Raw genomic sequence first — 26,750 nt, forward strand, 5'->3', positions numbered from 1 at the left:
TACTTTTCTATTGCTGAGATATGAGGAAGTCAAAGGAACAAAAGAGTTTAGTCCATAGCAATATATATATATATATATATATATATATATATATATATATATATATATATATATATATATATATATATATATATATATACACACACACACACACACGATCAGTAGGATAAGTAAGTGCACGGTCTACCAACTGAAGGCTTGTACAAAAAGATAATGAGGTGCAAAGTGTTGTGCAGAGCATGTCAGAATTCGTTCATATCATATGTTGCATGACCTGTCCGATAGTTTAATTTATAAACATTGGTTTAAGTTCTAGTATAATGACTACTAGCATAATGGAAATATATTTTTTAAAATTACCTATTATTTTTCATATGTATGTAATGTTTGACAGAGAGGTACTGTTGAATTTACATGCTAAATGCACATGCACGAGAATATGCCCACTTCTGCTCCCACTGCCACTTTAGTCTTGGTCTTGTTTCCTTAAAATCTAGACTCTTTGCAATCTTCACAGAGTCCAGACCACCTTCAGACTTCCATCCTTATCGACAAAATCAACCAATACCAGTCACCACATGAGTACCTTCAGTATTTAGTAAAGTCTCCAAGTCGTTTGTTTAGGATGCTGTTTTGATGGATTATTCCTACAATAACATCACCTTACCAATAAGTAACAAAAAACTTTACACCTCATTGTTTAGATTTTTTCCCTTATACCTCTCGAATTCAGATTATGGCCCTTCATACCTCACCTTGAATCCACTGCTTTCCCTTTTATTTTTCCTTCATCTTGCTAGAACCTGTTCCCTCTCTACTTTTGTTTGCTCTCTGACTACATTGTTTGGCGGTAAACACCAGCGACCATCATTTTCCTTTTCTTCTGTCCATCCCATTTTTCTCCTACTTCCTGTTAGCTTTTCCCCCTCATCCCATTGGTGCTTCAGGCAGAGGTGTAGTAAAAGATTTTTTTTACCACCAGTGTCATCCATGCCCCAGTTGTCGAGTGGCCACTTTCAGCCACAGTTATGTAGAACATTTCTACGTAGATGCCCCACTGTACCAATGATTTGTTCTCATGATTTTTGCGGCATCAGGAACTATATAAGATCGCGGCCAGTTTGGGAGGAGTTCATGGCATAATGACCTAACTTGACTCTTACAGTTCTCGGTAGAAATAAAATCGAATAACTGGTTGTGTTACCTCGGGATATTGCCTCTCTGGCTGAGGAAATTAAAGAAGAATCGTTGCCATGTTGTGGGCACTTAATCCCTTTTGAGGCTCAGGGACGTGACGTCACTTGATAAAACACCATAAAGAAGGTAACCAGTAGGTGCTTAAGAAGGCTGCCATTTACAAAGGCATGACTCCACCCAGCGGAATTTTAAAAAATGATGAATTAGAGTGGGGCAATGTCTACCTAAATAAAACAGTCTCACAAGACCTCTTCATGCGCCTGTCTAATATTGCTGGGGATTATCTTGAGGCCTAGGACTAGAAACTGAGAGTAGAATGTAATCAGTGTAAGTGAGGGAGTAAATGTAACAGCATATTTTGTGTTACAAAACCTCCAAAGCCACTTAGACTACGACCTGTATACTTACCAACTGCAAAGTGATCCCCGGGCATGAGTTTAACCTCCTTGGAGAGTCTGCGGGACTGCTGGAAGTCGGCAGCGTAGTTGAGGTCTTCCATGAGGGGCGGCAGCTCCACGTTGCCCCGGAAATGACGAACTCTGATGGCCCGTGCTGCAGTATCACAAAGGTTGTAACAGAGCTAATGTGTCAGGAAGCAGGAAGTTATATATTTCAAGAAGGGTTTTCAAACTATGCATTTAGGGAAGGAAATTTAGAGCTGGAATTAGAGATGAGATTCTTCTTTCTTTCTTTCTTTATTTATTTACTCTTTGCCTAAGGAGATGAAGTGTTAAAATTATCACCACCACCATCAACAACCACACAAACAGATTCTCAGATAGACAGTAGACATAAGCAAGGGGAAAATAGTGTCAGCAGATCAGAAGTTTAGAGGGTGAAGTGGTTGAAAGGGTACAACAAGGAAGAAAGGTTGCTGGTTCTTTGAAAGCAGTGATAAGAACAGGGAAGTGAGCATGGAAATGAAAAAATTACTGCATGACAGTACTATGATACCAACTCTAACGTATGAAAGTGAAGCTTGGACCTTGTTGGAGGTACACAATTCAAGAGTGAGGGCAGTGGAAATGAGTCACGTGGAGAGACAGATTGACAAATGAGGAAGTGAAATAACATTGTGGTGTGCATGTGGGTGTGATAGGAAGCTTTAGGAGAAACACACTGAGGTGTTTTGGCCATGTGGAGAGGATGGAGAGCGAGAGACTGACGAGGAAAGTGTATTTGAATGAGTTTGGAGGGAGGGAGGGAGGGGAAGGCCAAGGATGAGATTAAGGGATAGAGTGAAGAGGTATATGAGAGAGGGGGGTGTGAGCTGGGAGCAAGTCAGTGAAATGGTGGGGGACAGGCGACATAGAGGTGATATGTTTGTGGCCATCCCTTACGGGATTAAGGCGTCTGGCAAAAGATAGATAGATAGATAGATTGGATTTTAAGTATTATCTCTCAGTAACTCTGCGCTAGGCTGTTTATACTGCCATCGCCCCCTCAGTATGGGCAATTTTCCCAAAGTTGCTTGTTTTCAGACCTTTATATCTCGGAAAGTATAGCAGTTAGGGAAACAGATCAATAACCATATTACTCAACAACTCTTCTACTTGCGAATAAAACCATCCCCAGGTCTGTAAGTGGTTGCATTGATAAGTAAGGACTTCAAGAATATACGTTTTTTTTTGGCCACGAGGCAGGCTGTATTCGTGCGTGAGTGTGGCATCGACTTTCGCCTTGCTCTGAACGTGACAACTTCTCCATTACTAGATAAACTAGACACAGTTGCATCCAAGACACGCCCTATGGTATTATCACTTAGCCCTTTCCTAGTAACCCTGAAAAGAGGCTTGGCGGGGGTAGATGAGGCAAGGGTCCACATAAGGCAGGGATGGAATTGGATGAGAGACTTAAGAAAAACATAGTCCTACACCCGGCAGAGCTAAAGAGACGACTGAGGTACGCATGCCTCGGGTGCTGGGAGATGATCCCCACCCTTTGGTGACGAGATCAAGTGGTGGTCTCTTCAAACTGTGGCATGAAAACATGCAGTTATAGCCGTCCCCCGGTGCCCCTGATCCAGCGATTTCGCATCAGATGTTACCGTCACCCGGCACTTAGAGGTTAATGGTGATTTAAAATATTAGAGGAGAGAATGATGATATCCTGAGATGATCCATATACTCGTATGAACTTATTTACAATATGTGGTTCCTTTTTCGTCTGAGTGTGGAGATTCTGAGCCTCTGTCCTGCCCTGTAAACATTTGGACGAGCACTACAAGTATAGGAGGTTAGTGTCTCAATCTGCTTCACTTATTTTGGTAATATGAACCGATAGATACTCGATATCAGTGACACTGGACTGATTCTCCGAGACATGGAAAGTTACACATTTTGTTGCTTAAACTTATCATATTTCTGTGATTAGCTAAGACAACCTCACTTTTGAACTCTGGTGCCGGCATTCCAGTCGCCCAGTAGTTTCATCCCCCCAAAAAAAGTGAAGGTATAATGAAATTAATGGAATAATTTGTTCATTTCTAGGGGAGATAATGGGTATGAAGTGAAAAAGTTCAGATAACAGAACCTTTGCATGAAAAATCAGTAGCCTAAAGAAGAGCAGGTAAATTCTTCCCACCAATGTATAGCATGAAATATTAGCCACTGTATGTTAAAGCACAGTCATGGAGGCAATGAATATTGTAACTGAGTGAAGTAAAATCTGACCGAGGTAATGCCCGTGGAGGAAGACGCTGAATAAGTTGACACCCTGGCTTGGGATGGCTAGTGTGGTGCAGTCAGAGGTACAGTGACCCACCGTACGCCAGAAGGGGGTGCGGGGCGGCACCGTCAGTGAGAATAGCATGGAATGACCCAGGGCGAGGTTACCAGCCTCTTCCTGCCTGATGGCACAAACAGTTATTGGTTTCCAGTGCTGATAACACTGAAAGAAAATCTGAAAGAACATTAACGACAACATGTAACAATACATTTACAGTACATATTTAAAGACGTTGGTCATACTAGCATATGAAGCATTGGTCAAAGGATGGCTGCTCTCCAAACTCCTCAGTCCTTTGCTGCACCTCCGGTTAGCCCCGTTACCCAGAGGTTTTTATCTAAGACCTCACACCATGTCGTCTTACGTCTTCCCCTCGGCATTTTTCCTTCACCATTCTTATCCACAATGCTCATCACCCACCAAACCTCTTCCTCTCTCTCTACATATCCATAAAACCTCGGTTGTCTTGTTTGCATGGCATCTTTAATACACTTTATGCCAAACTGTTCCTTCATTCCTGCACTGTATAACCTGTCCCTCAAAGAGGCAATACTCATCCATTTCACTATCCTCATCTCAGTTTGCTATGGCTGTGTTTCACTGCCTTACAACAACAAATATTTGTCAAAAAATTAGTCCACAGAAATGTTATTAGTATATTATATTGTCGTTGTTTTGTCAAAATATTCTGAGCAGTACATGGAAGTGGTTTGTTCTCAGAGTAAGACAACACTATACTCTCTGCCTGAAGGTAACAAAACTTCAGTACATAAACCTTAACCTGTTGGAGCGTTTCGTCCTCCGGCAGTTCAATATCCTTTCCGGGGCACTTTCTGCAACTAGCACCATATTCTTGTCTTGATCTCTTGTTATAGCTCAGCATTCAAGATGGAAAGATGGTAATTTTAGGCAGAGTTAAAGCAAAACTTCCTATGCATTCTACCACTGTCATTATATTTCTACTTTTTCGTCTTTATTTGGAAGATGTCTACTTCCTTTGTCACTCTCATCACCATTAAGCACAACAACTCTTATTCTGTGAAGCTGCTTCTCTATTTCACTGTTGTCTAAACTTTGATGACGCTGTTAGTGAAGTGAGTGAAGCCATTAGACATATTCTTCTTCTCTTAACAACTGCCTTTGTTTAACTGTAGCCTGGTAGAGTTGTCAGCCACTTCAACTGTGATGAGAGAGGAAGACAATGGCAAGTCTCAGTGCACAAATTTGACTTGCCAGACTTCAAACTGTACTATGAACAGTCAGAAAGAACAGGTTACTGAACCCAGAGCAACCAGTGAATAGTCAGGAACGTACCAGGTACTGAGCCCAATACAGAGGGGATAAAGCCATCTAGTGGCAGACCTGGTAAAAGTAAGAGTACGTCATCATAATGGGGAGATGACAAAAACAGAATCTCTGTAAAGTTTAAGTGTTTTCCGAAGTAGTTGTACATACCAAAGGGAAGATTTTCGCTCTCTCTCCCTCTCTCTCTCTCTCTCTCTCTGTCTTTCTCTCTCTCTCTCTTCTTCTTGGTGTTGGTGTTTTTGTTCTCTCCAACGCCTGATACTGGGATCTCATGACTATTTCTAGACTGATTGGCCTGAAGCTTAGCAAGCATGTACCTGGCATCTCAAGACAGTGAGTCCCATCTATTTTGTCTGCTTGGATAATTACATGGACATATGAATACAGACGCCAAAGTAACTTAAATTAACCCCCTCATTTCGTTTAAATTGTGTTCTTACTACTACTTGACAGTTTCATTAAACCTGGGATGGCCATGAAATGAAGAATTTAGACAGCCTTCAGAAACATCCTGCACTACTAGACAGAGTGGAAAGAATAAACTAGAACATGAAGGAGCATACAGGGAGTGAAACACCCACCCCCTCAGTTTTTTTTTTTTTTTTTTTTTTTTTTATGTGTTCGACTCTGGGCATAGGCTTCACAGCCTGCTATCAAGGCCCAACAGTCCTCCTACATACCATACACCTCTTCATGTCACCACTTCGGCGCTAACACCCACCGTCCATATTGAATACATGCCAGGGCTGTCTCATACAGGACTGGTGTGTTGGTATTAGCGGGGGTATTTTTACGACATGTCGGCGGGTCTTCTGGTAGATCAGTAAAGCCTGATTTAATGAAATTCAAATCCTTAAACTGTTCCCTGCCCCAGCGGGGATTTGAACCTGGGTCCATTAGAACGGCAGGCCACGTCTCTACCGATTGAGCCACGCCTCTAAGGGACTGTCATTTAACTTTGCCCTGGGACTTTGACCTTTGACTGATTGTTCTCAAATTGAATTACACCATTCATGCCTGACTTTTAACTCTTGCACCAAATGAGGTCCAAACTGAATAAAAATTGTTGGAGTTCACCACGGCCTTTGTTAACTCGTTTATCTTTCGACAAAATCTGGATCATATAGAATGAAAACTGCGTTATTGGGTCGGGCGTTTGATCTTTCTCTGTGACTTTTTTTTTTTTTTAATAAATAAAATATCTTCATCCTTGGTTAATCCTCAACACTTCCACCAAATCTGTCCTCAGTTGGATCAGAACAGCTGACGTGGACCTTGCCATGTGATCTTGACCTTTGACTGAATCTTCTTACAATCTACTCATTAAAATAGAGTGAAAAAAGGCAGATGAAATTTAATGTAGTTAAATGGAAGTAAGGTACTTCGGTAACAAAAACATAAGAGTACTGGATATTTGGTACCTCACTGACGGTGGTAAGGAACGAAAAAGATCTAGGAATTATTATTGTTATTTTTTAAATTTAATGTGTTGTTGAGTGAAGACAAAGGGGAGCTGCAAGTCTTGGTGGATGAGTTTGGGAGAGTGTGTAAGAAACGGAATCTAAAGGTGAATGTAGGGAAGAGTAAAGTGATGGTCTTTGAGTGAGGTGAAGTCAGTGAATGTACAGCGAGGTTGGATGGTGAGGAATTGGAAAATGTGAGTACGTTTAAGTACTTGGGCAGTGTGATGAGTAAGGATGGAGGTTTGGAGGGTGAAGTGCTTGAAAGGGTACAGCAGGGAAGAAAGGTTGCTGGTTCTTTGAATGCAGTGATAAGAAACAGGGAAGTGAACATGGAAGTGAAAAAGTTACTACATGACAGTATTGTGATACCAACTCTAACGTATGGAAGAGAAGTTTGGACGTTGTTGGAAGGACACAAGTCAAGAGTGAGAGCAGTGGGAATGAGTTATTGAAGAGGAGCCTGTGCAGCCACATGGAGAGACAGGCTGACGAATGAGGATCTAAAGGAGCGTTGTGGTGTGGATGTGGATGTGATAGGAAGCGTTATGAGGAACACACTGAGGTGGTTTGGCCATGTGGAGAGGATGGAGGATGAAAGACTGACGAAGAGAATGTATGTGAGTGAGGTGGAGGGGGAAGAAGAAGGGGGAGGCCGAGGATGAGATGGAGGGATGGGGTGGAGAGGTATATGAGAGAGGGGGGTGTGAGCTGGGAGGAGGGCAGTGAAATGGCGGGGGACAGGGCGACTTGGAGGCGATTTGTTTGTGGCCACCTCAAACGGGATTGAGGCGTCTGGCAATAGATAGATAGATAGATTTTTTAAATAACAGAACAGAAGAAAGAAAAACAAATGAATAAAAGAATAATCCACACACCAGATTATTGGCGTCCTCCATTCATAAAATATATATCTGGAAGAGTTGGACTTGAACAGCTGGAGGTTGAAGTTTGGGGGGAAACAATTCTGGGGAAGCGAGTTCCAGAGAGATGCAGTTCGGGGAATAAAAGAATTCTGATAGAAGTTCTGCAATATGGCTCTGTAACATTCCAGTCATGAGTGCTACCAGATGCCCGTGTAGCACGAGGGAAGGCATGGAGAGGTGGCACAATGGATGCAACTTCGCCTGAGTATTTGCCATAAAAATATCTGTAAAATAATGCAAGGGAGCAATATTCCTTCTTACTTGTAGGGAAGGTAGTTTATTTATAATAGCAGGGTTATTAATAATTCCAAAAGCTTTGTTCTGAATTTGTCTAGTTGTTTTAATGCAACATCTCACATCCATTCCACAAGAGTGAGCAATATTTAAGCTGAGAGCGCACATGAGTCTTATAAATTATTGCTAACGGCTCGTCAGTGAAGAAGTTACGGGCTCTGTTCAATAATCCAAGTTTCTTTGAGGCGGTTTTAGCAAGTGATCTAACATGAGAGGTCCAGCTGAGGGCATTGTTAAATGAGACACCGAGAATTTCAATACTTTTGGAGATGGGAATTTTAGTAGCACTGAAGGTAATATATGAATCTGGCAATATCTGTCTATTAGTAAATTTTATATATTTGGTTTTGCTAGCATTAAATGAGACAAGGTTGTTTTGTCCCCATTCATTGATCGTAGATAAGTCTTGATTTATGGAGATGGCTGTACTGAGTTGGGCATTAAAGATATTAGACTTTGTAAATGGATATTTGAGTGTAAATGAACTGTGAAGTGTTGAGTCATTTGCATATGAATGGATGGGATTGTGGGTGACAGATAAGAGATCATTAATATGAGCAAGAAACAGGGTTGGCGCTAGAACTGACCCCTGTGGCACGCTGGCATTAACTGAGTGGAAATTGGAATATACATCATCTACTTTTACTCTCATTTTTCTGTCGCTGAGATATGAGGAAAGCAGAGGAACAAAAGACTTTAGTCCATAGCAAGGTAGTTTGGACAGCAGGGAGCGGTGCCACACTCTGTCGAAAGCTTTAGAAATATCGAGGGCTACTGCATGAGTTTCTCCATGTTGGTCGATTGATTGGTGGATGGTATGAGTCAGGAGAATGAGTATGTCAATTGTGGATCTTTCCTGGCGAAAACCATATTGTCTATCACTAATTAAGTTGTTGGATTCAAGATGTTTAACTGTGTGCTTATTAATTACAATTTCAAATACTTTACCAAGAGAAGATGCGACAGCTATTGGTCTGTAATCAGAGGGGTCAGAGGAACTTCCTTTCTTTGGAATAGGGTGGATATTGGTTTCTTTCCATGAATAGTCTGAATAATTTAGCTAGAACAGAGGCAAGTTCTGGGGAAAGATGTTTCAAAACAATTGGAGGAATTCCTTCTGGGCCTGGAGCTTTGTTGGTTGGTAAATTATCTAGGATGGATTTTACGTATCTTGGCTGTATTTTAAGTGGAACAATTTCGGGAGAGTCAAGTTCTTGTACTGGGACGTTGTGGCTGACATCTTCTATGGTAGAATTTCTGGCAAAAGTTCTGGCAAAGATATTTGTTTTCCCACACGGGTCATTTGTACTGATTCCATCTGAAGATTTTAGTGGGGGAATGGATGATGACTTGTCAAAGTTATTATTGAAAGAATTGAAAGTCGACCAGAATTTTCTATTGTTAGTAGGGTTGTTAAGTAGTTCTGATGCTTGATTTTGACGAAAGTTTGATTTAGCGAGATTTATTACAGCTTTTGCATGATTTCTAGCAAATTTTATATTTAGAGAGTGATTCAGATGTTTTTTATTTTAAGTAAGAGTTATATGCTAATGACTTTTGGATCGTTGCTCTGGCACAGTTGCTATCAAACCACTTTGGAGAGTTCGATCTTTTAGTGAACTGTTGATCTGGTAGGAATAAATCCATACTAGTTAGTATTAAGTCATTAATGTGGGACTGGGTAGAACAGACATCACTACAGAAGAAACAGTACCACGGAATGTCAGCAAAATAATGTCTAAATCCATCCCAGTTAACGATCTGAAAACGTTTTAACAGTGTACTGCAGCAAGTAACAAGACAAACAAACAGTTCGGCTTTGTTGCACGGAACATCCATAACAAAACACCAGATATAATCATTAATTAGACCACACCGACAACGTATCCGAACCATAATAAGGAAGAAACACTCGAATGACTACAGCGAAAAGCCATTAAAATGATACCGTCACTGCGAAATCTCCCATACGAAGAACATTTAAAGAAACTAAATGTCTTTTCTAAAAGAAAGAAAGAAAAAAAAAAAGCGACGATTCAGCGGACCGCCTATTTCAAGTATTTGTAATTCCTATAGTGTGTGTAAAGTGTGTGAGGTCGGGCATGAATGGGCGATGAAGATGCAAGGATGGAGTTGCTTTGTTGATGAATGAAGTGTGGCAGAGTGGAATGAGAGATTACAAATGTGTCAGCTCTAGATGTATGTATGTTGATTCAAGTTTGAGGTGAAAGTGACTGTGATTGTAGCGTATGCACTGTGTGATGACAGGAGTGAGAGAAAGACAGGTTTTGAGATGAGCTGGATAAAGCAGTGGGAGAAATGCCCAGGAGCTATAAAGTGATCGTAATGGGAGATATGAATGACAGAGTAGGCACAGGTCCTGAGGATGACATAATGGGTTATAATGGGGTGCCAGGAGCAAATGATAATGGGAAGCAACTGAAGGATATGTGTCAGGAAAGGAGGTTGTGCACTTGAAACTCGTACTTCAAGCACAAAGATGCACATAAATTTACCTGGTGTAGAGGGAACGGGGATCGTGTTGAAAGGAGCCTGATTGATTACGAGCTCGTAGAGAGGTCGATGCTGGGAATGGTTGCTGATACGAGGGCCGTGAGAGGACGATGTAGAGGTTTGTCATATCATGTGATTGTGGCATGGAAGATCAAGCTGAGAGGAGTGAGGTGGACCAGGAGAGAGAGGAGTAGTCAGGGAGAAAGACTGAAAGTCGAGAAGCAGAAGATCAAAGAAATGGCAATTGAATACAGAACCAAAGCAGGGAAAGAGTTAGAATCAGTGAACTAGAATGAAATGGATCTGAACAGTCTGTGGAATGCGTATAGGGATTGCCTAGTTAGGCCTGCTAAAGCGGTGTGTGGTGTGGCAAGAGTAACAACAAAGAAGAAAGGTAAGGTATGGTGGGATGAAGAGGTTTAGAGAGCATTGGAGGAAAAGAGGAAGAAGTGGCTAGAGTGGTTACAGTAAATAAGAACTGAAAATAGTAAGAGCAAAAGGCACGTAAAGAGACATGTGAAGAGGAAAATGAAGGAGGTAAATCATGATCTAGAAAGAAAAGTGAATGCAAATTACAATGAAAACAGGAAGTTATTCTGGAAAGTGTTGCGGAAATGTAGAAATGACAGCGGAAAGAAATGTGAAAGTATAAAGGATGTAAGTCGTAGATTATTAACCCATGGAGATGAAGTAAGGACCAGATGGAAAGAATATTTTGAAAGCCTGATGAATGGGAATAGAGAGATCAGAGCTGCTGTAAACATGATTGGTTTTGGGGGTGTGCAGAGAAGGAATGCAATGATAGGAAACGTGACGCTCGCCCAGGTGAAGAACGCTGTGAAACGGCTGAAAAATGGGAAAGCAGGTGGGGTTGATGAGCTGTATGCAGAGATGATTAAGTGTAATGGAGAGGGCGGAATGAAGTGTTTGTTGGAGAGATGTAAGAAGGAATGGATGAATGAAACTGTGCCAGCAGAGTGGAAAAAGTCTGTGACTGTACCCCTGTAAAAAGATAAAGGTGAGCTATTTGAATGTAAGAATTACAGTGGCAAAAGTTCACTGAATGTGGTAGGAAGGTATATGGAAGAATTATTATAGAGAAAATAAAAGAGATATCAGAAGTCCTGGTGAGTGATGAACAGAGTGGCTGTAGAAGTAGCAGAGGATGTGTGGATCAAATATTTGCAGTGAGACAGATAGTGAAGAAGGCTTGTGAGATGGACTATAAGGTGTTTATGGCATTCATGAATCTGGAAAAAGCATACGACAAAGTAGACAGAGAATGATTGTGGAAGGGTTTGAGAATGTACGGTGTAGATGGTAAGCTGCTAGGTGCCGTCAAGAGTTTTTATGATGGTAGTGAAGCATGTGTACTGTAAGGGTAAATAGGCATCAAGGTGAATGGTTCACGATCGGTGTGTGCGTGCGACGAGGTTGTGTGATGTCCCCATGGTAATTCAAGATATATATGGATGGGGTGATGAGAGAAGTAAAAACACGAGGAATGGAGAGGGAGATGGCGTTGGTAATGAATAGTGATGGATGGAATATCTCAAATTTGTTGTATGGTGATGATGCAGAACTGCTTGCAAGTACCGGACAAGAACTTGGCAGACTAGTGCAGAATTTTGCTGATGTGTGTGAGCGTCGTGCCTTGAGAGTAAATGTAGGAAAGAGTAAAAGTGATGGTTATTGAGAGAGAAGGTGACTTCCAGTGTGATGTTACTGTGAATGGAGAGAGACTGGAATTCGTGAAAGAGTTCAAGTACCTGGGTACAAGAAAAGAGAGGAAAATGTGCAAAATAAGTGGGAAGTAAAGTGACACAAGGAAGGAAAATTGCTTGTGCAATGAAGGCCTTGATAAGAAACAGAGGCTTGACTGTTGCAGATGCACGAGGCTTACATGAAGGAGTGTTAGTGCCAGCTTTAACATATGGATGTGAGACTATGGTGTGGCATGAAAATGAAAAGTCAAGAGTGAGAGCAGTGGAGGTGGGACTGCTGAGGAATGAATGTGACGTACAGAGAGTGGATATGATACGAAAGAATGTGATTCGCGAAAGATGTGAAATAAGGAAGTCTGTGGACACCAGAATCGAAGAGTGTACTGAGATGATATAGTCATGTGGAGAGAATGGGTAACAATCTTTCGATCTATATACCTAGGCTGCTTCTCCCAAGGAAAGGGAGGTAGCCGAGACCGGACGACACACTCCCAATTTACTCATCCACTCAAACACATTCACTCGCATCTTAGTCCCCTGTGGCTGGGGGGACACAATCTGGCCCCACTATGGGGTGGTACTACTACTCTGCGGCCAGGTTATGTTAGGAAAAATACTGCTGCCGTATTCCCTGCGTGTCGTAAAAAGCGACTAATAGGGGCGGGGTGAGGGGACTAGGGACCCCCCCCTCTGTTTTTTAGTTCCTAAAAAGAGACAGAGACAGGGTAACATAGAGTGGCGAAAAAGGTATATCTGAGCGAATTTGAAGGAGGCAGGAGGCGAGGTAGGCCAAGGAGATGGTGAGGGGATATGGTGAATGAATGTGTGTGGAAGCGAGGTTTGGAAGTAGGTGAGGCTAGGGGACTGACAAGAGATCGAGCTGGCTGGATGAATATGGTAATGAGAAGTGCATGATCAAAGATTTGGCACCCCTCTTTAACGTGACAGCGTTCGGGCTGACTCTATCGGATACGTTTATGTGAAGCTATAGTACATGGTGAATGTTTTTGGCATATCAGATGGAGACAGGATTCCGGGGGCTTGAATGGTGAGTGAATGTAAACAATCCCCATTGGATTGGGAAAACTGGGCTGTCTGGACAGTGCTACTCCTCACCCTGCCCAAGGATGGGAAAGGAGGTCTGGATGATGACGATGATGATGAATGATAATTCTTAACAAATCCAGCGACGTAGGATATTACAATCTGTTTGAAACACATTACAATACTGTGACTATAAATCTATCTATCTATCTATTGCCAGACGCCTCAATCCCGTTCGGGGTGGCCACAAACAAATTGCCTCCACGTCGTCGTGTCCCCCGCCATTTCACTGCCCCGCTCCCAACTCACACACCCCTCCCTCATATACCCCTCCATCCCATCCCTCCATCTCATCCTTGGCCTCCCCCTCCCTCTTCCCCCCTCCACCTCACTCACATACACTCTCTTCGTCAGTCTTTCACCCTCCATCCTCTCCACATGGCCAAACAACCTCAGTGTATTCCTTCTAACGCTTCCTATCACATCCACATCCACACCACAACGCTCCTTTATATCCTCATTTGTCAGCCTGTCTCTCCATGTGACTCCACACGCTCCTCTTAAATAACTCATTTCCACTGCTCTCACTCTTGACTTGTGTCCTTCCAGCAACGGCAAAGCTTCACTTCCATACGTTAGAGTTGGTATCACAATACTGTCATGTAGTAACTTTTTCACTTCTATGCTCACTTCCCTGCTTCTTATCACTACTTTCAAGGAACCAGCAACCTTTCTTCCCTGCTGTACCCTTTCAAGCTCTTCACCCTCCAAACCTCCATCCTTACTCATCGCACTACCCAAGTACTTAAATGTACTCACATTTTCAAATTCCTCACCATCCAACCTCGCTGTACATTCACTGACTTCACCTCTCTCAAAGACCATCACTTTACTCTTCCCTACATTCACCTTTAGATTCCGTTTCTTACACACTCTCCTAAACTCATCCACCAAGCCTTGCAGCTCTCCTTCGTCTTCACTCAACAACACAGTATCATCTGCAAACAACAGTACAGGGAGTGTCCAAACACTACCCTCTCTCACCAGGACCACTCCAACATCCACTACCCTACCTTGTATCTCTTTTATTACCCCATCCATGTGCAGATTGAACAATCATGGAGACATTACACATCCCTGTTTCAACCCAACCTTCAAAGAGAAAAATTCACTCAGTTCACATTCCACACGCACTGCAGCCTTAGCACCATCATACATACCTTCACAGCATTCAACAACTTCCCATCTACTCCATATATTTTTAATACTTTCCACAATCCTTGTCTATCCACCCTGTCATATGCTTTCTCCAAATCCATGAAAGCAGCATACAACTTCTTTCCCTTCTCTAGAAACTTTTCCACTAAAGATCTAAGAATGAATATCTGATCTACACAACCTCTTCCCTTCCTAAAGCCTCCCTGTTCTTCTCCAACTAATTCCTCTGTTCTTTCCCTAACTCTGTCAGTAAGTATCCTACCATACACTTTTCCTATTATACCAAGAAGACAAATGCCCCTGTGATTACTACACACTTCTTTTTCCCCTTTTCCTTTGTACAAGGGAATAATTATACCTGACTTCCAATCCTCCGGGCCTCTACCTTCCTCCCAGGCCAATCTGCACATTTTCCACATCCATTCTACTACTATCTCTCTCCCATGCTTCAGCATTTCACCACACACTCCCTCAATTCCTGAGGCTTTCCCCAATTTAACTTTCTTCATTGCTTCCACAATTTCTATCCCACTGATTTCTTCCTGTTTTCTCACCTCCCTCCTTCTCCCAGCCATTCCCCAGCCACTTATACTCGCATTACTTCCATCCTCTATGTTCAACAATTCCTTAAAGTGTTCTCTCTATCTGCTCACTTTTTCTCCCTTCTCCACTAGTAATCTACCATTTTTATCTTTCACTCCCCTGCTAACTTCACTGTCACCCTGTCTTACTCTTTTCACCTCTTTCCAAAACATTTTTTTCCAGTCCCTCCACTTTACACTCAAGTTCTTTCCAAATTCCTCATCCGCTCTCTTCCTACTCTCTCTTACTAATCTTTTCACCTCTCTCTTTCTATAAATAATGGGATTAAATTAAAAGGTAAACTGTGCAACATTGATATAGGGAAAAATGACAGTATTCGCGTGCTGGAGCACTGGAATAAACTACCAACAATAGCAGTTTGTGCAAAGCTGTGGATACATTTAATATTCGAGTAGATAAATATTTCGAAACAAAAGGCCACAACTAAGTGGGTGTTTTTTAATTTCAAGCTGATATGTATGCTGACGACAGACAGACGATTGCTTGGTTATGCGAACATCCTGCGATTGTATATGCCTTTTTTTCAGATTTAAGGTCAAGAGATTATATACTGTAGTGCACAGCTTTTCTTCTCATGCCCTTCCTATAACTTTTCCATGGTTATTCTATCTAAGAAGTACCTGTATGGTGTTTTTCTACCTATTTTCCTGCTGGTTGTATTACTGGGCGGTGGGATGCATTGGGGAGAGCCGTCTTCTTTCCTATCAATTTCTCTCACACGTTTAAGTTATACTCGTATCTTCATAAAAATTAGTCCTTTTCTAATTTATATAAATATATATATATATATATATATATATATATATATATATATATATATATATATATATATATATATATATATATATATATATATATTAAAAACCAATGTTTCAAAAATGTTTACATCAATATGCCACGTTTACCAAACTTGAAAAGCTTGTCAAGTAAAGTACATTCTTATATTAAGTTCTTATCCTGATTCACAAAACACTTATAGTCCTTATCACAAGCCTTCTCAACTATCTGCCTCACTGCATATATTTGATCAACACATCCTCTGCCACTCTTAAAGCCATCGTCACTCACCAGGATGGTGTTTTCCTTTCTCTATAATAATTCTTCCAAATACCTTCCATATATATATATATATATATATATATATATATATATATATATATATATATATATATATATATATATATATATATACTGTATATATATAATTTCATCCTGCGTTAGGGCAAAACTCGTTCTTTTCGATGTCTCAAAACGCTCATTTCCTCCGTCTTTCTACTGGCCACAGTCTTTCACATGACATCGCCTTGCTATCGGTCACACAAAATTCTAACTTTCATTATTATTATTATTATTATTATTATTATTGGTATTATTATTATTATTATTATTATTATTATTATTATTTAGTTGATAGTCTTTATTTTGCCATTCAGAAGAAGCCTAATATTCCGGGGAACGTTGTTGCTGAAACCAAGCTGGAAAGGGAACATAAGACCAAAGGGTGTAAAGAGTCTAAAGAATACAAAGTCTGTCCTCACTTCATCCCCCTCCCCCCCCTCCCCCCGAAAAAAAGTTCAGTCCCACGCCTAAGTATCAATTGCAGGAGAAAGACAATATCACGGGATAATCTGCCCAGAGAAATGCTATCAAAATTTTTCACTTTGTTTTCCAATGATGCCCATTTCTATTGTAAAATTTTGCTCAAGCCAACAGTAAGACATACCCATCAAGTGCTGAGGGTTGGGGTGAAGTTCGTGCTGTAATAAGATGACCTTTTTTATCGTTTTCTTAAGAGTACAGGCGGCGTCACACTAGGCCAAAAGTGACCAACATGCGAGCCAGTTTTGTGAGCCGCTAGCCAAAATGACCCTCGGTGAGTGAGACTTTACCTGCAAGGGGAAATGGATAACAATTTTTGCTCACAGCCTGTTGGTGCAATTAGAACTCAAATGAGCTGATATTAATTTTTTAAACTGATGAGAAAATATTCTGTTATCACTGAAAGAAACTTTAACTAAAATTGTTAAGAAAATACAATTTAATGCTTGTGGTTTTCATTCATTTCTATTTTTTTCTTGTGACATGGAAAGCAGATTGTGGGCAGTATTCATTATGTACCCTGTGGCAAGGAAATTTCTAGTAGACTGCCTTGTGGCTCTGGAGTTGCTGAAGTATGTAATCAGTTACAGAAACTGAGGAAAAGGGAGTTGGGATGCCATGGTGGTTTGTTTACAAATAATCACGAGGCAGTAAGGCAGATGACACTGCTAGCCGTTTCGGCTGTCAAAAACACATGCATGTGACAGCAACTTGGCTTTGCTAGCCATTTCGCCTCATAAAAGCTGCTTGCATATTAGCCACTTTTGGCCCAGTGTGATGCTGCCATAAGGATCTTTTTGTTAGGGAAAAATGTTAGCCTACTGCTCCACTGTAAATACTACACCCTTGGGCCACGTCCATCACCTTCCTCCCTCAGTGAGGATAATCTGAGAACAGAGAAGTATACCAAGCCTCTCTTAGCCTAGGAATATTAGTTAAAGATGTAAAAATTCAGGTTAATATTAGGCAACACAAAATAAGTAGAAGAGATAAAAATTTAGGTTAAGCTTTGTTTCTGACCTTTTACACTCCAACAATAGAAAACGAAATAGAAAGCACGGCAATAGATAAACGAATATAGTGAAATTTCCAATACTCTGTAGAGAAAGAGTAACAACATTCATTTTGACTGTGGTTTAGCACAGTATATAAATCAGTGAACTTTACAAACATGGTCTTGAATCACAGTGACTTATGAGCTGATTCCCGAATATCTGAATTAAGTACCTCAGTTTGTCTGTGTAGTAGATGTCCATGGCCCAGTCCACGGTAATTCTCCGCTTGAGCATGTAGTTGTCGTAGTGACTCTCGAACAGCAGGTAGGTGGAGCCCCCGTGCAGGTCACCCATGGGAATACCAACCCTCTCTGACAACATCTCGCCCTAGGAACACACGTCACATGTGTTATATATTTATTTATTTTTCAGAAGAAGAACAGAGGAAGGAAAAACAAATTTTTAAAAGTCCATGCACCAGATTACAGGTGTTCTCTGTTCAAAATTAAATCTGTAACAGTTGGATTTAGACTGCTGTAGCGATGGTGTATAAGCTTTAACCCCTTGTACTGTCCTCTTGTTGGCTTGAGAGAGTTCATAAAATATCTTCCACAGTTATTTATTTTCCCTGAGGTGTATTTCCATTGGCCTAGGAGATTTTGTAATTCCTCGTCCTCAGCGATTTATTGCCAGACCTTCCTATGGTTCGGCTGAGAAACACCTTTGTTACCGAATTAGTTACTGACTGCTATACTTTCAGGCTAATTTGAAAGTAACTTTTTGAAGCCTCCCTGGAGCCTCTGGGACAGTCACAGAGGCTTTCCCAGGACCCCCTCCCCCCTGGTTGTCAGTAGGAGCTTAATTACTTCGCCTGGACGGAGTCCAACGAGGTATTGTTTTTAGTCGAGATTCTTTTTCTTTGTTTGCAACATTACGGAAAAACTGCTGTGTGAAATCACATGAAACTTTCAGGATATGTGGACACTGGTCCCAAAAGGAAGTGATTGAACTTTGTATGTAATCAAATGATCCTGAAAGATCAATATCAAGGTCACCGATTTTCAGAGGGCTATAACTTGACACCGGTTGGAGATAGAGGTATTTACTAGTATCAACATACAGTAACTTCTCTATGGGCTTTCATTTGGCACCAAGACCTTTGATCCTGAGTGACCTTAAAAGGTCAAACTCAAGGTCACGGATATTCAGGGGAATATAACATGAAACTGTTTGCGAATGGATATTTACTGTTTTCAGCATAGAGGAAGTCCCACTTGGGTTTTTAATTGGAACCATTGCCTTTGACCTTAAGTGACATTGAAGGATCAAACTTACGGTCACGGGAATTCAGGGGGCTATAACTCGAAACTGGTTGAAGATAGAGATATTTACTATTATCATGATATAGGAAGTCTCAGATAGGCTTTCGCTTGGCATCATGACCTTTGGCCTTAAGTGACCTTGAGAGGTCAAATGCAAGATCACGGTCTTTTAGAGGGCTATAAGTTGAAAATGGTTGACAATAAACTAGCTGCTGTCGGGCGAGGTTTGTTGTGTCTGGCACCACTTCTTCATAATTTGGAAGGATCATTGAGTTATGAATTTTTATAAACAATAAGGTTCTTTATGAATGGCTCAAGTTAAAATCAGCAAGCGCCTTTTAAAGCCCATCATTTGGTTCAGGACCCATTTTCAGATTTTTAAGTCATATTTCCAAATATTCTTCAAGCATGTTGATGTAGATTCTTAGACTAAAAGTTTTATAAGTGATTTACAATTCTTTAAAATTTAATTTGATAGTGCCAAGAATTCTAAATTTGAGAATTTTTACAAATATTTACAGATTCCTTATAAATAAGCCCTTAGTCAAAGTTATAAAAAAGTGGCTTGTTATGTTTTTTTTTTTTTTTTTTTTTTTTGTCAAGAAATTAGAGGCTCCGGCAGGGAACATCTTGGTTGTTTTAGTTTTCTCTTAAACATACCTCCTTTGGCCTAGAAGATTTCGTAACACCTTAGCCTCGGCGACTGGTTTTCTCTGACTCGTAATAGCTGTGGCGTGAGAGATTTCGTAATATCTCTTCCTCAGTGATTTATCTGGCCAATTATCCCGTATTATTTTTGTCCTTTTTGCTTGTTACAGATACAAACTATGTCATTACTAAGCAGGCAGGAATAATATGCAACTCAATACGAAGATGCAAAAAAAAAAAAAGAAGGAAAGTAGTGGCACGAAGTCTGCCATAGCAATGAGTATACAGCAATAACAGTAGACCTACATACTGACCAACTATAGCAAAATCATCATCGTATTGAACGGGCTAAATTAAGTTTAACAAAACTCTAACCACCTTATTCTGGAATGACAATATTCAGGTAGACTGTACAAAAGCAGGTGCAAGGTTATAGACAAAGACTGTATATAAAGTTTCTATATTATGGTTATTTACTGAACCCTTAGACGACGAGAAGCCAATCCTAAGTTGAGTCTAAGCATCAGGAGAGTATAATAAGTCAAAATTTCTGTCCTCGTCACAGGGTTTAGTATATACCTATAGCAGTTTTCAATCATCTGTACAAGGAGTGGACAATTAGGCGCTCAGAAACGAAGACAGATTAGAAACGTGAAAATAGAGAAAAAGAACCAGTGTCTCCCACTTATATTTTTAGCGCTTGTCTGCCTTCACTTCTGCTCGTCTCGGATCATTTACCTCACTGCCGATGGCCCAGAGAATGAAGAAGCGATCACACAGGTAGAAGTGTTCTGAGGAAGAATTCATAAAAGATATTAACATTTTTTCATGAAAGTCTTCAAACCAGAGGAATATCAGGAATATTTTTGTTCTTCATTTTCCTTCTAGTTTGGTTATGAAGGTGCTTCGTAGCTGTTTATTATTAGGAACAAGCGTGTGTGTGTGTCTGTGTGTGTGTGTGTGTGTGTGTCTGTGTGTGTGTGTGTGTGTGTGTGTGTGTGTGTGTGTGTGTGTGTGTGTTCGGTCTTTCATTTTCATTTACTGTCTCCATAATATGTTTAGCAGTTGTGCGAATGAAGATAAAATTATAATAAAGTAATCGTACACATAACTGAGGACTTGTGCTTAACGCTGTAATCGGAGAGGGCGAAGCAAGACTCAAGACCCTAATATTGATGGATATTTATAGAACGCCTGCGAGAGATATGAGTAGCCTGCATCCCACATTACAGTTCGCAGTCAGGAGCGACATGGAGATGCAACACACGTTCCGGCTGGTCAGAATGGTGCTCTCTGTTTGTTTTCCCACTTTCCTTGTACACCCAGTATTACAGTTGGGGACCTGGAGATAGTATAGGACTACATAATAGATAGATAGATAAATAGATAGATAGAGAGACAGATAGAAGCAGGAAGTCAAATGATGAGAAGGTGTTGTGTCTGCGAGAATCTAGCAGCGCTAAACATGCTTACACGGAGGAAAGCTGACGACAGCGGCCAGTAAGGAGATGATGCAGTTAGCTGTCAGCAGTCCTCTCGTGAGAAAGATCCGGTTGCCATGAGGAACATATGTGACACACCCCTACTACACCAGATTTTAGAAAAGAGAGTTTAGAAGGAGACAAGCGACCCTAGAGAGAGGTCGAGACGGAGATTAGCCTTAGAACAGAAAGAGAGAGAGATAGCGAGACAGGGAGGTAGCTACCCGGGACTTATACTGTTATACCTGTTTAATATTTCCAAGACAAATAAAAATAGTCCCATACTATTCTTTACCTCTCCCGTCACTACATGACATCTGGTGGGGAAACTACTACAAGATATAAAAGCCGCTCGACCACAAGTCTAAAATATACTTCTCTACAAGTAACTACAAAGTCTTTATGACATTTGGTGGCAGCGGTGGGATACGAACCTCGTCTACGAATCAACATTAAATTCCTACAAAATATCAAGATTGAAAACAACCAACAATATCAGCTCCTGACAGTATTCTTTCCGTCCTGCCCCCTCCGTCTCCCAGATCATTACGCTGATGCAGAGGTCAAGAGATCACTTGACGCCTTGCACGTAGCTTAACGACAAACCAGCAAATCTGCGGACATCGTCTCCGAATTAAAAGCAAATTTCTACAAAAGCAACCGAGACTACAAGATTAGCTTCAGTTCTACAAAGTCTACAGCCATCTACAATCAACTACAGCCATCTACAATCAACTACAATTAACAACTCTACGTCGTCTGTATAATCTTCTACACGCACCTACAAGTAGCGGCAGTCTTCATCCCACAACGAATAAATCACTAGAGAAAAGGACCGAGAAAACTTCCACATAGAATAAAGGGAACAAACAAACAAAGAGTGAGACACGACTCACAACTCATCTTCACTCAAGTTACTCATCGCTACTCATTCACTCACCACAGCTACCAGTGTGGGAAGCCGACGTCACCATGTGCTGAGATGACATCACAACGCGAGTCTGCCATGCCAAGCAACGTGTGACTGACACCAGGCACTTCTCACCCACTACTCATTACTCATTATTCACATAGCTCCTACTCATATTCACTTATTTTCACAGTTAAGTTGGAAATTCGACGTTCTATGCTGAGGTTTGCCTGGAACAGCCGTTAACCACTACAAATACCAGGCCATGGAGTTTCCTGAGTAATATCGTCCATCAACACACCACTAGAATTATCAAGAGATCTTCAATCAAACCTGTATTTTCTTCCGAGATCGACTTTTGTATCGACACACCTCTACGATCTGTATCAAGTGGGTAAAATTATACTTGCTCATTTCTTCTCAGTGCTAAAATTAGCTATATTCAACTTATTTACTCATCTAGTTTGCTAGGACATAAATAAACAAGAGGCGTATTTCATAACATCATATCTTAATGACAGGAATATTTTCGCCACCACCCACGTTAATACCAGATGACACACAAATTGCCACAACATCAGACTCACATTCTGGTAGAATCAGGGTACCTGAGACAGTATCAGCTGTGAAAACATCAACACCGACCCCAAACAGAGAACAAAATCGATCGCGACCAGAAATGAGGCAGCCCAAACAAACAAAGACGCCTAGACCTCGTTCCCACACGCCTTCCTACAGGCAGTTTCATAAGTTTTCGCGCAGCCCGAGCAGGTCTCGCGCCATAAACAACACTTTTTGTGGGAAATCACCTCGTAGGTCACAGTCAAGGGATAGGTCCATTCTGTGTCATTACTGTGCAAAACCAGGACACACAAGGTATGAATGCTTTATCAAGGCAAAAGAGGATAATCAAAAGACACAAGGATTTGGTCCTTATTGTAGGCATCATAGATACCAAGGGCACTGGACTAGTGATTGCAAAACAGTAGAAAAAATTGTGTCTATGTTCAAATCGGGGGAAGACCAAGTCATGACAAAAAACGAACAAACGTAAAGAAGAACAAGGTTAAACTTCACATAGGAGGCATGTTGGGAAATGAGTGTATCTTGATACCAGCTGTATGTGAGGATCAAAACGTTTCCTTATTTTTAGATACAGGCTCTCCAGTGAACTTAATAACACATGAAGAACTAAACAGAATTCTTAAAAATAAAAAGAAAGTAACTTTTCTGGATGAAGCTGATTTAGAATTATACACAGTAGATGGTCAAGAGATTACAGTAAAAGGTATGATAAGATTAAATCTCAGTTTCACAGAAACTACAAGACCATTCTCTGCATTGTTCTATATCGTTGAAAACTTAGCAATTAAAGCTCATATGTTACTGGGCTTAAGATCCATGAGAACTGAGAACATAACTATACTCCCACAAATGAATGGAATAGACTTTGATAATGAATTCATAGAGGAAATACTTTCAGAGCCCTCACCGATTGGTAGAAGAGAGCCAAAAAGAATTGGTAATATTAAAGGCTTTAACAAACATACACAAACAGATGAGTGTATAGATCCACTTACACCAGCAACCCCATCCTCCAGAATTAGTGACCCAGATAACAGTACTGATTTATCAATTTTTCCAGCCCATCTCACTAATGATTTGATTATACCACCTAATTCATACATGAAGGTTACCATAAAGAGCAAATTACGGAATAGTACTGTTCTTGTCTTAGAAGAATTATGTAAAGTAAAGGGATTGTCAGTAGAAAACGCATTATGTCATACGAACGACGAAGGGCTAACTCAAATATTCATTATTAATCACATGAATGGGGAAGTTCAGTTGAAGAAGGGAACTTGCATAGTTAATATTGAAAAATGTTTCGCCCCTGTGAAGGAAATAAATATTGGTGGAGTAACAAGTGAGATCAAATCTACGGATAGAGAAAGAATAAAAGAGAATTTAATTCACTCAGGTGAATTTGACGAAGAAAATGATTTGTTAACCCTGCTGGAAACACACAGGGACACCGTAGCCTTGCCCGGAGAACAATTAGGGTGTACTAACTTGATTAATCACATGATTAATGTGCACCCAGAAACACCACCAATTTTCGTACCAGCTTATCGCATACCACACTCCCAACGTACACTTGCAAATCAGTATGTCGATGAAATGTTAAAGCTTGGAATTATTGAGCCTTCAGTTTCTCCGTGGAACGCTCCCCTTTTCTTTGTGCCCAAGAGAAATGGAGAAATGCGTGCGGTAGTAGATTACCGTAAACTAAATAATCACACCATCCCAGACAGATTTCCCATGCCATTGCTAAGTGATGTTCTACAGAATATTGGTCCTGAGAATAATATATTCTCGACCATCGATCTCCCTAAACGGATACTATCAGATTCCGGTATCTCAGGAGTCACGTAAATACACTGCCTTTTCAACAAACAGAGGCCATTATCAATATACAAGAATGCCAATGGGACTGAGGACAGCCCCCGGTACGTTCCAGCGTCTTATGAATTACGTATTGTCCGGAATTTTAGGACAAGGAATATTTGTTTATCTTGACGATATTATTATCGCAACGAAGAATATTAAGGATCATCTCAGGAAATTAGACTTACTCTTACAAAAGCTTAGTGATGCTGGATTAAAAATTAAACTTTCTAAATGCAAATTTTGCTTTAAGGAAATAAATTTCTTAGGCCACAAATTAAGTTCTGATGGTATTCACACCACTGATGACAAAATACAGGCAGTGAGAGATTTTCCTGAACCCACTACGACTGACGAAGTTAGACAATTTTAGGTCTGGCTGGGTACTATAGGTCCTTCGTACCACAGTTCTCTCATATAGCCTTCCCTCTATTCCAACTACTCAAAAAAGATGCTGTATTCCAATGGGAAGAAGAACAAAAAAGGGCATTTAACAATCTAAAAATTAAACTAACAAATGCACCTTGTTTAGCATATCCGAATTACACGAAATCATTTCTTATTTGTACAGACGCATCAGTTAAAGGATTAGGGGCTGTACTGATGCAGGAAGATAAAGAGGAAAGAATCAACCAATTGCATTTGCCAGCAGACAAACAAGAGGTGCGGAGAAAAATTATAGCACTACAGACTTAGAGGCACTTGCAGTGATTTTTGCATTACAAAAGTTTCGAGATTTGGTATATGGTTACGAAATCCACTTATTCACCGACCATAAACCACTGGTGGGTATGTTTAAAGAAAACTCCTTTCTGGGAGGAGAGCAAGATGGAAATGTACAGTTGAAAACTACAATGTACAAATACATTATATACAAGGTAAAATGAATATAGTAGCTGACACATTATCTAGGAACCCGAACACAATTCAGGTCGCGGCGTTAGATCTCAAAGGAAATATCCCAAACCACGAGGATATCGCAAAGGCACAAAGACTTGACCCAGTATAGTCAAAAGTAATATACAAGTTAGAAAGTGGAGATGACATACAATTACCCAAACTGCATGTCCCACTTGAACAATTCACAATGGTCAATAATACATTATACAAAATTAACTCTAAACAACCAAAACGCCAAAGAAATACTAACCAGTTGGTAGTACCTAATGACATGATACCCCAAGTATTACGAATGATACACGACAGCCCACATGCAGGACACCCTGGAAAGGATAAGACATTCAACCAAGCCCAGCTATTATATTACTGGCCTTCATTACGAAGAGATATAAACAATCATATAGACAGATGCGAATCATGTGCGAAACACAAAGGATACCCAATCACACCTGCACCGATGGGTAATTACCCTGTACCACATCAACCATGGGACGTTGTCGCTGTTGATTTACTCAAGATGCCATTATCATACAATAATAACCTATACTTATTCGTAGCAACGGATCATTTTTCCCGTTATGTCATTTTAGCTCCAATTAAAGATAAGACAGCAGAGACAGTAGCAAAGGCAATAACAGATAATGTAATATGTCGCTTTACTACCCCAAAGGTATTAATAAGTGATAATGGAGGAGAATTTAATTCTGAGATCTTACAAGAAATATGTAAACAATACAACATTAAAAAGGTTAACGTTTTGGCCTATCACCCAGCATCGAATGGGTTGGTAGAGAGACAAAATAAAAAGGTATTAGATGTGCTACGACACATTCTCAGTGAAAATTATGCAAGCTGGGATGATTGGATTCCCAGAGTAGAGGCCTCCATTAATGGGTCTATAAATAAATCCATTGGTGACACACCACATTTCATTATATATGGCACAGATAAAAAATTACCATATGAGCTCCTAGAAGGTGACAGCATGCCTATATACAATTACAATGATTACTCTAAACTCCGTTTACGTGAATTCCAGGACATTCACAAAAGAGTGCAAAAACAATTAACGATGTCCAAGGAAGAAATGACGGAGGCATTTAACAAGAAGGCAAAAGATTCACCTATCAGCTTAGGAGACATTGTTTACGGAGTCATTCATACGAGAGACAATAAATTATCCCCTAAATTTGAGGGCCCATACAGAGTAATTAACATAAAGGCAAACAAAGTTTTAATTAAGTCACTTTCAAGTGGCGAGGAAAAACAAGTTCATATTGACCATTTAAAACGAGTTTCAAGGGAATTATCACATAATTATTCAGCCTCGGATACAACCGAACAGGTGAACGTACCTCAAGAAACCAAGCAAGAACACAACAATGATTACAAAAAGAAATTAAGGTCATATACCAAACAATCGAACATAGGTGCA

General features: G+C 40.4%; 2 protein-coding genes across 2 annotated transcripts in view; one reads left to right on the forward strand and one right to left on the reverse strand.

Moving 5' to 3' along the window:
• LOC145406681 (DBH-like monooxygenase protein 1) overlaps nucleotides 1-26,750 on the forward strand; it is a 588,166-nt gene that overhangs the window by 321,256 nt on the left and 240,160 nt on the right. The gene's annotated exons all lie outside the window — the stretch shown is intronic.
• Nucleotides 1-26,750, reverse strand: part of LOC145406584 (DBH-like monooxygenase protein 1) — a 94,380-nt gene that overhangs the window by 6,636 nt on the left and 60,994 nt on the right. Inside the window, exons 7-10 of the mRNA XM_080277661.1 lie at nucleotides 20,315-20,367; nucleotides 17,839-17,993; nucleotides 3,870-4,045; nucleotides 1,606-1,749 (exon numbers count right to left, since the gene is read on the reverse strand). Coding sequence (XP_080133787.1) covers nucleotides 1,606-1,749; nucleotides 3,870-4,045; nucleotides 17,839-17,993; nucleotides 20,315-20,367 — 528 coding nt within the window. The remainder of the gene's footprint in view (nucleotides 1-1,605; nucleotides 1,750-3,869; nucleotides 4,046-17,838; nucleotides 17,994-20,314; nucleotides 20,368-26,750) is intronic.

This window comes from Coenobita brevimanus, chromosome 71 (genome assembly GCF_032717465.1).
Source record: "Coenobita brevimanus isolate Jiangsu-jjx chromosome 71, ASM3271746v2, whole genome shotgun sequence".
Classification (NCBI taxonomy): domain Eukaryota; kingdom Metazoa; phylum Arthropoda; class Malacostraca; order Decapoda; family Coenobitidae; genus Coenobita; species Coenobita brevimanus.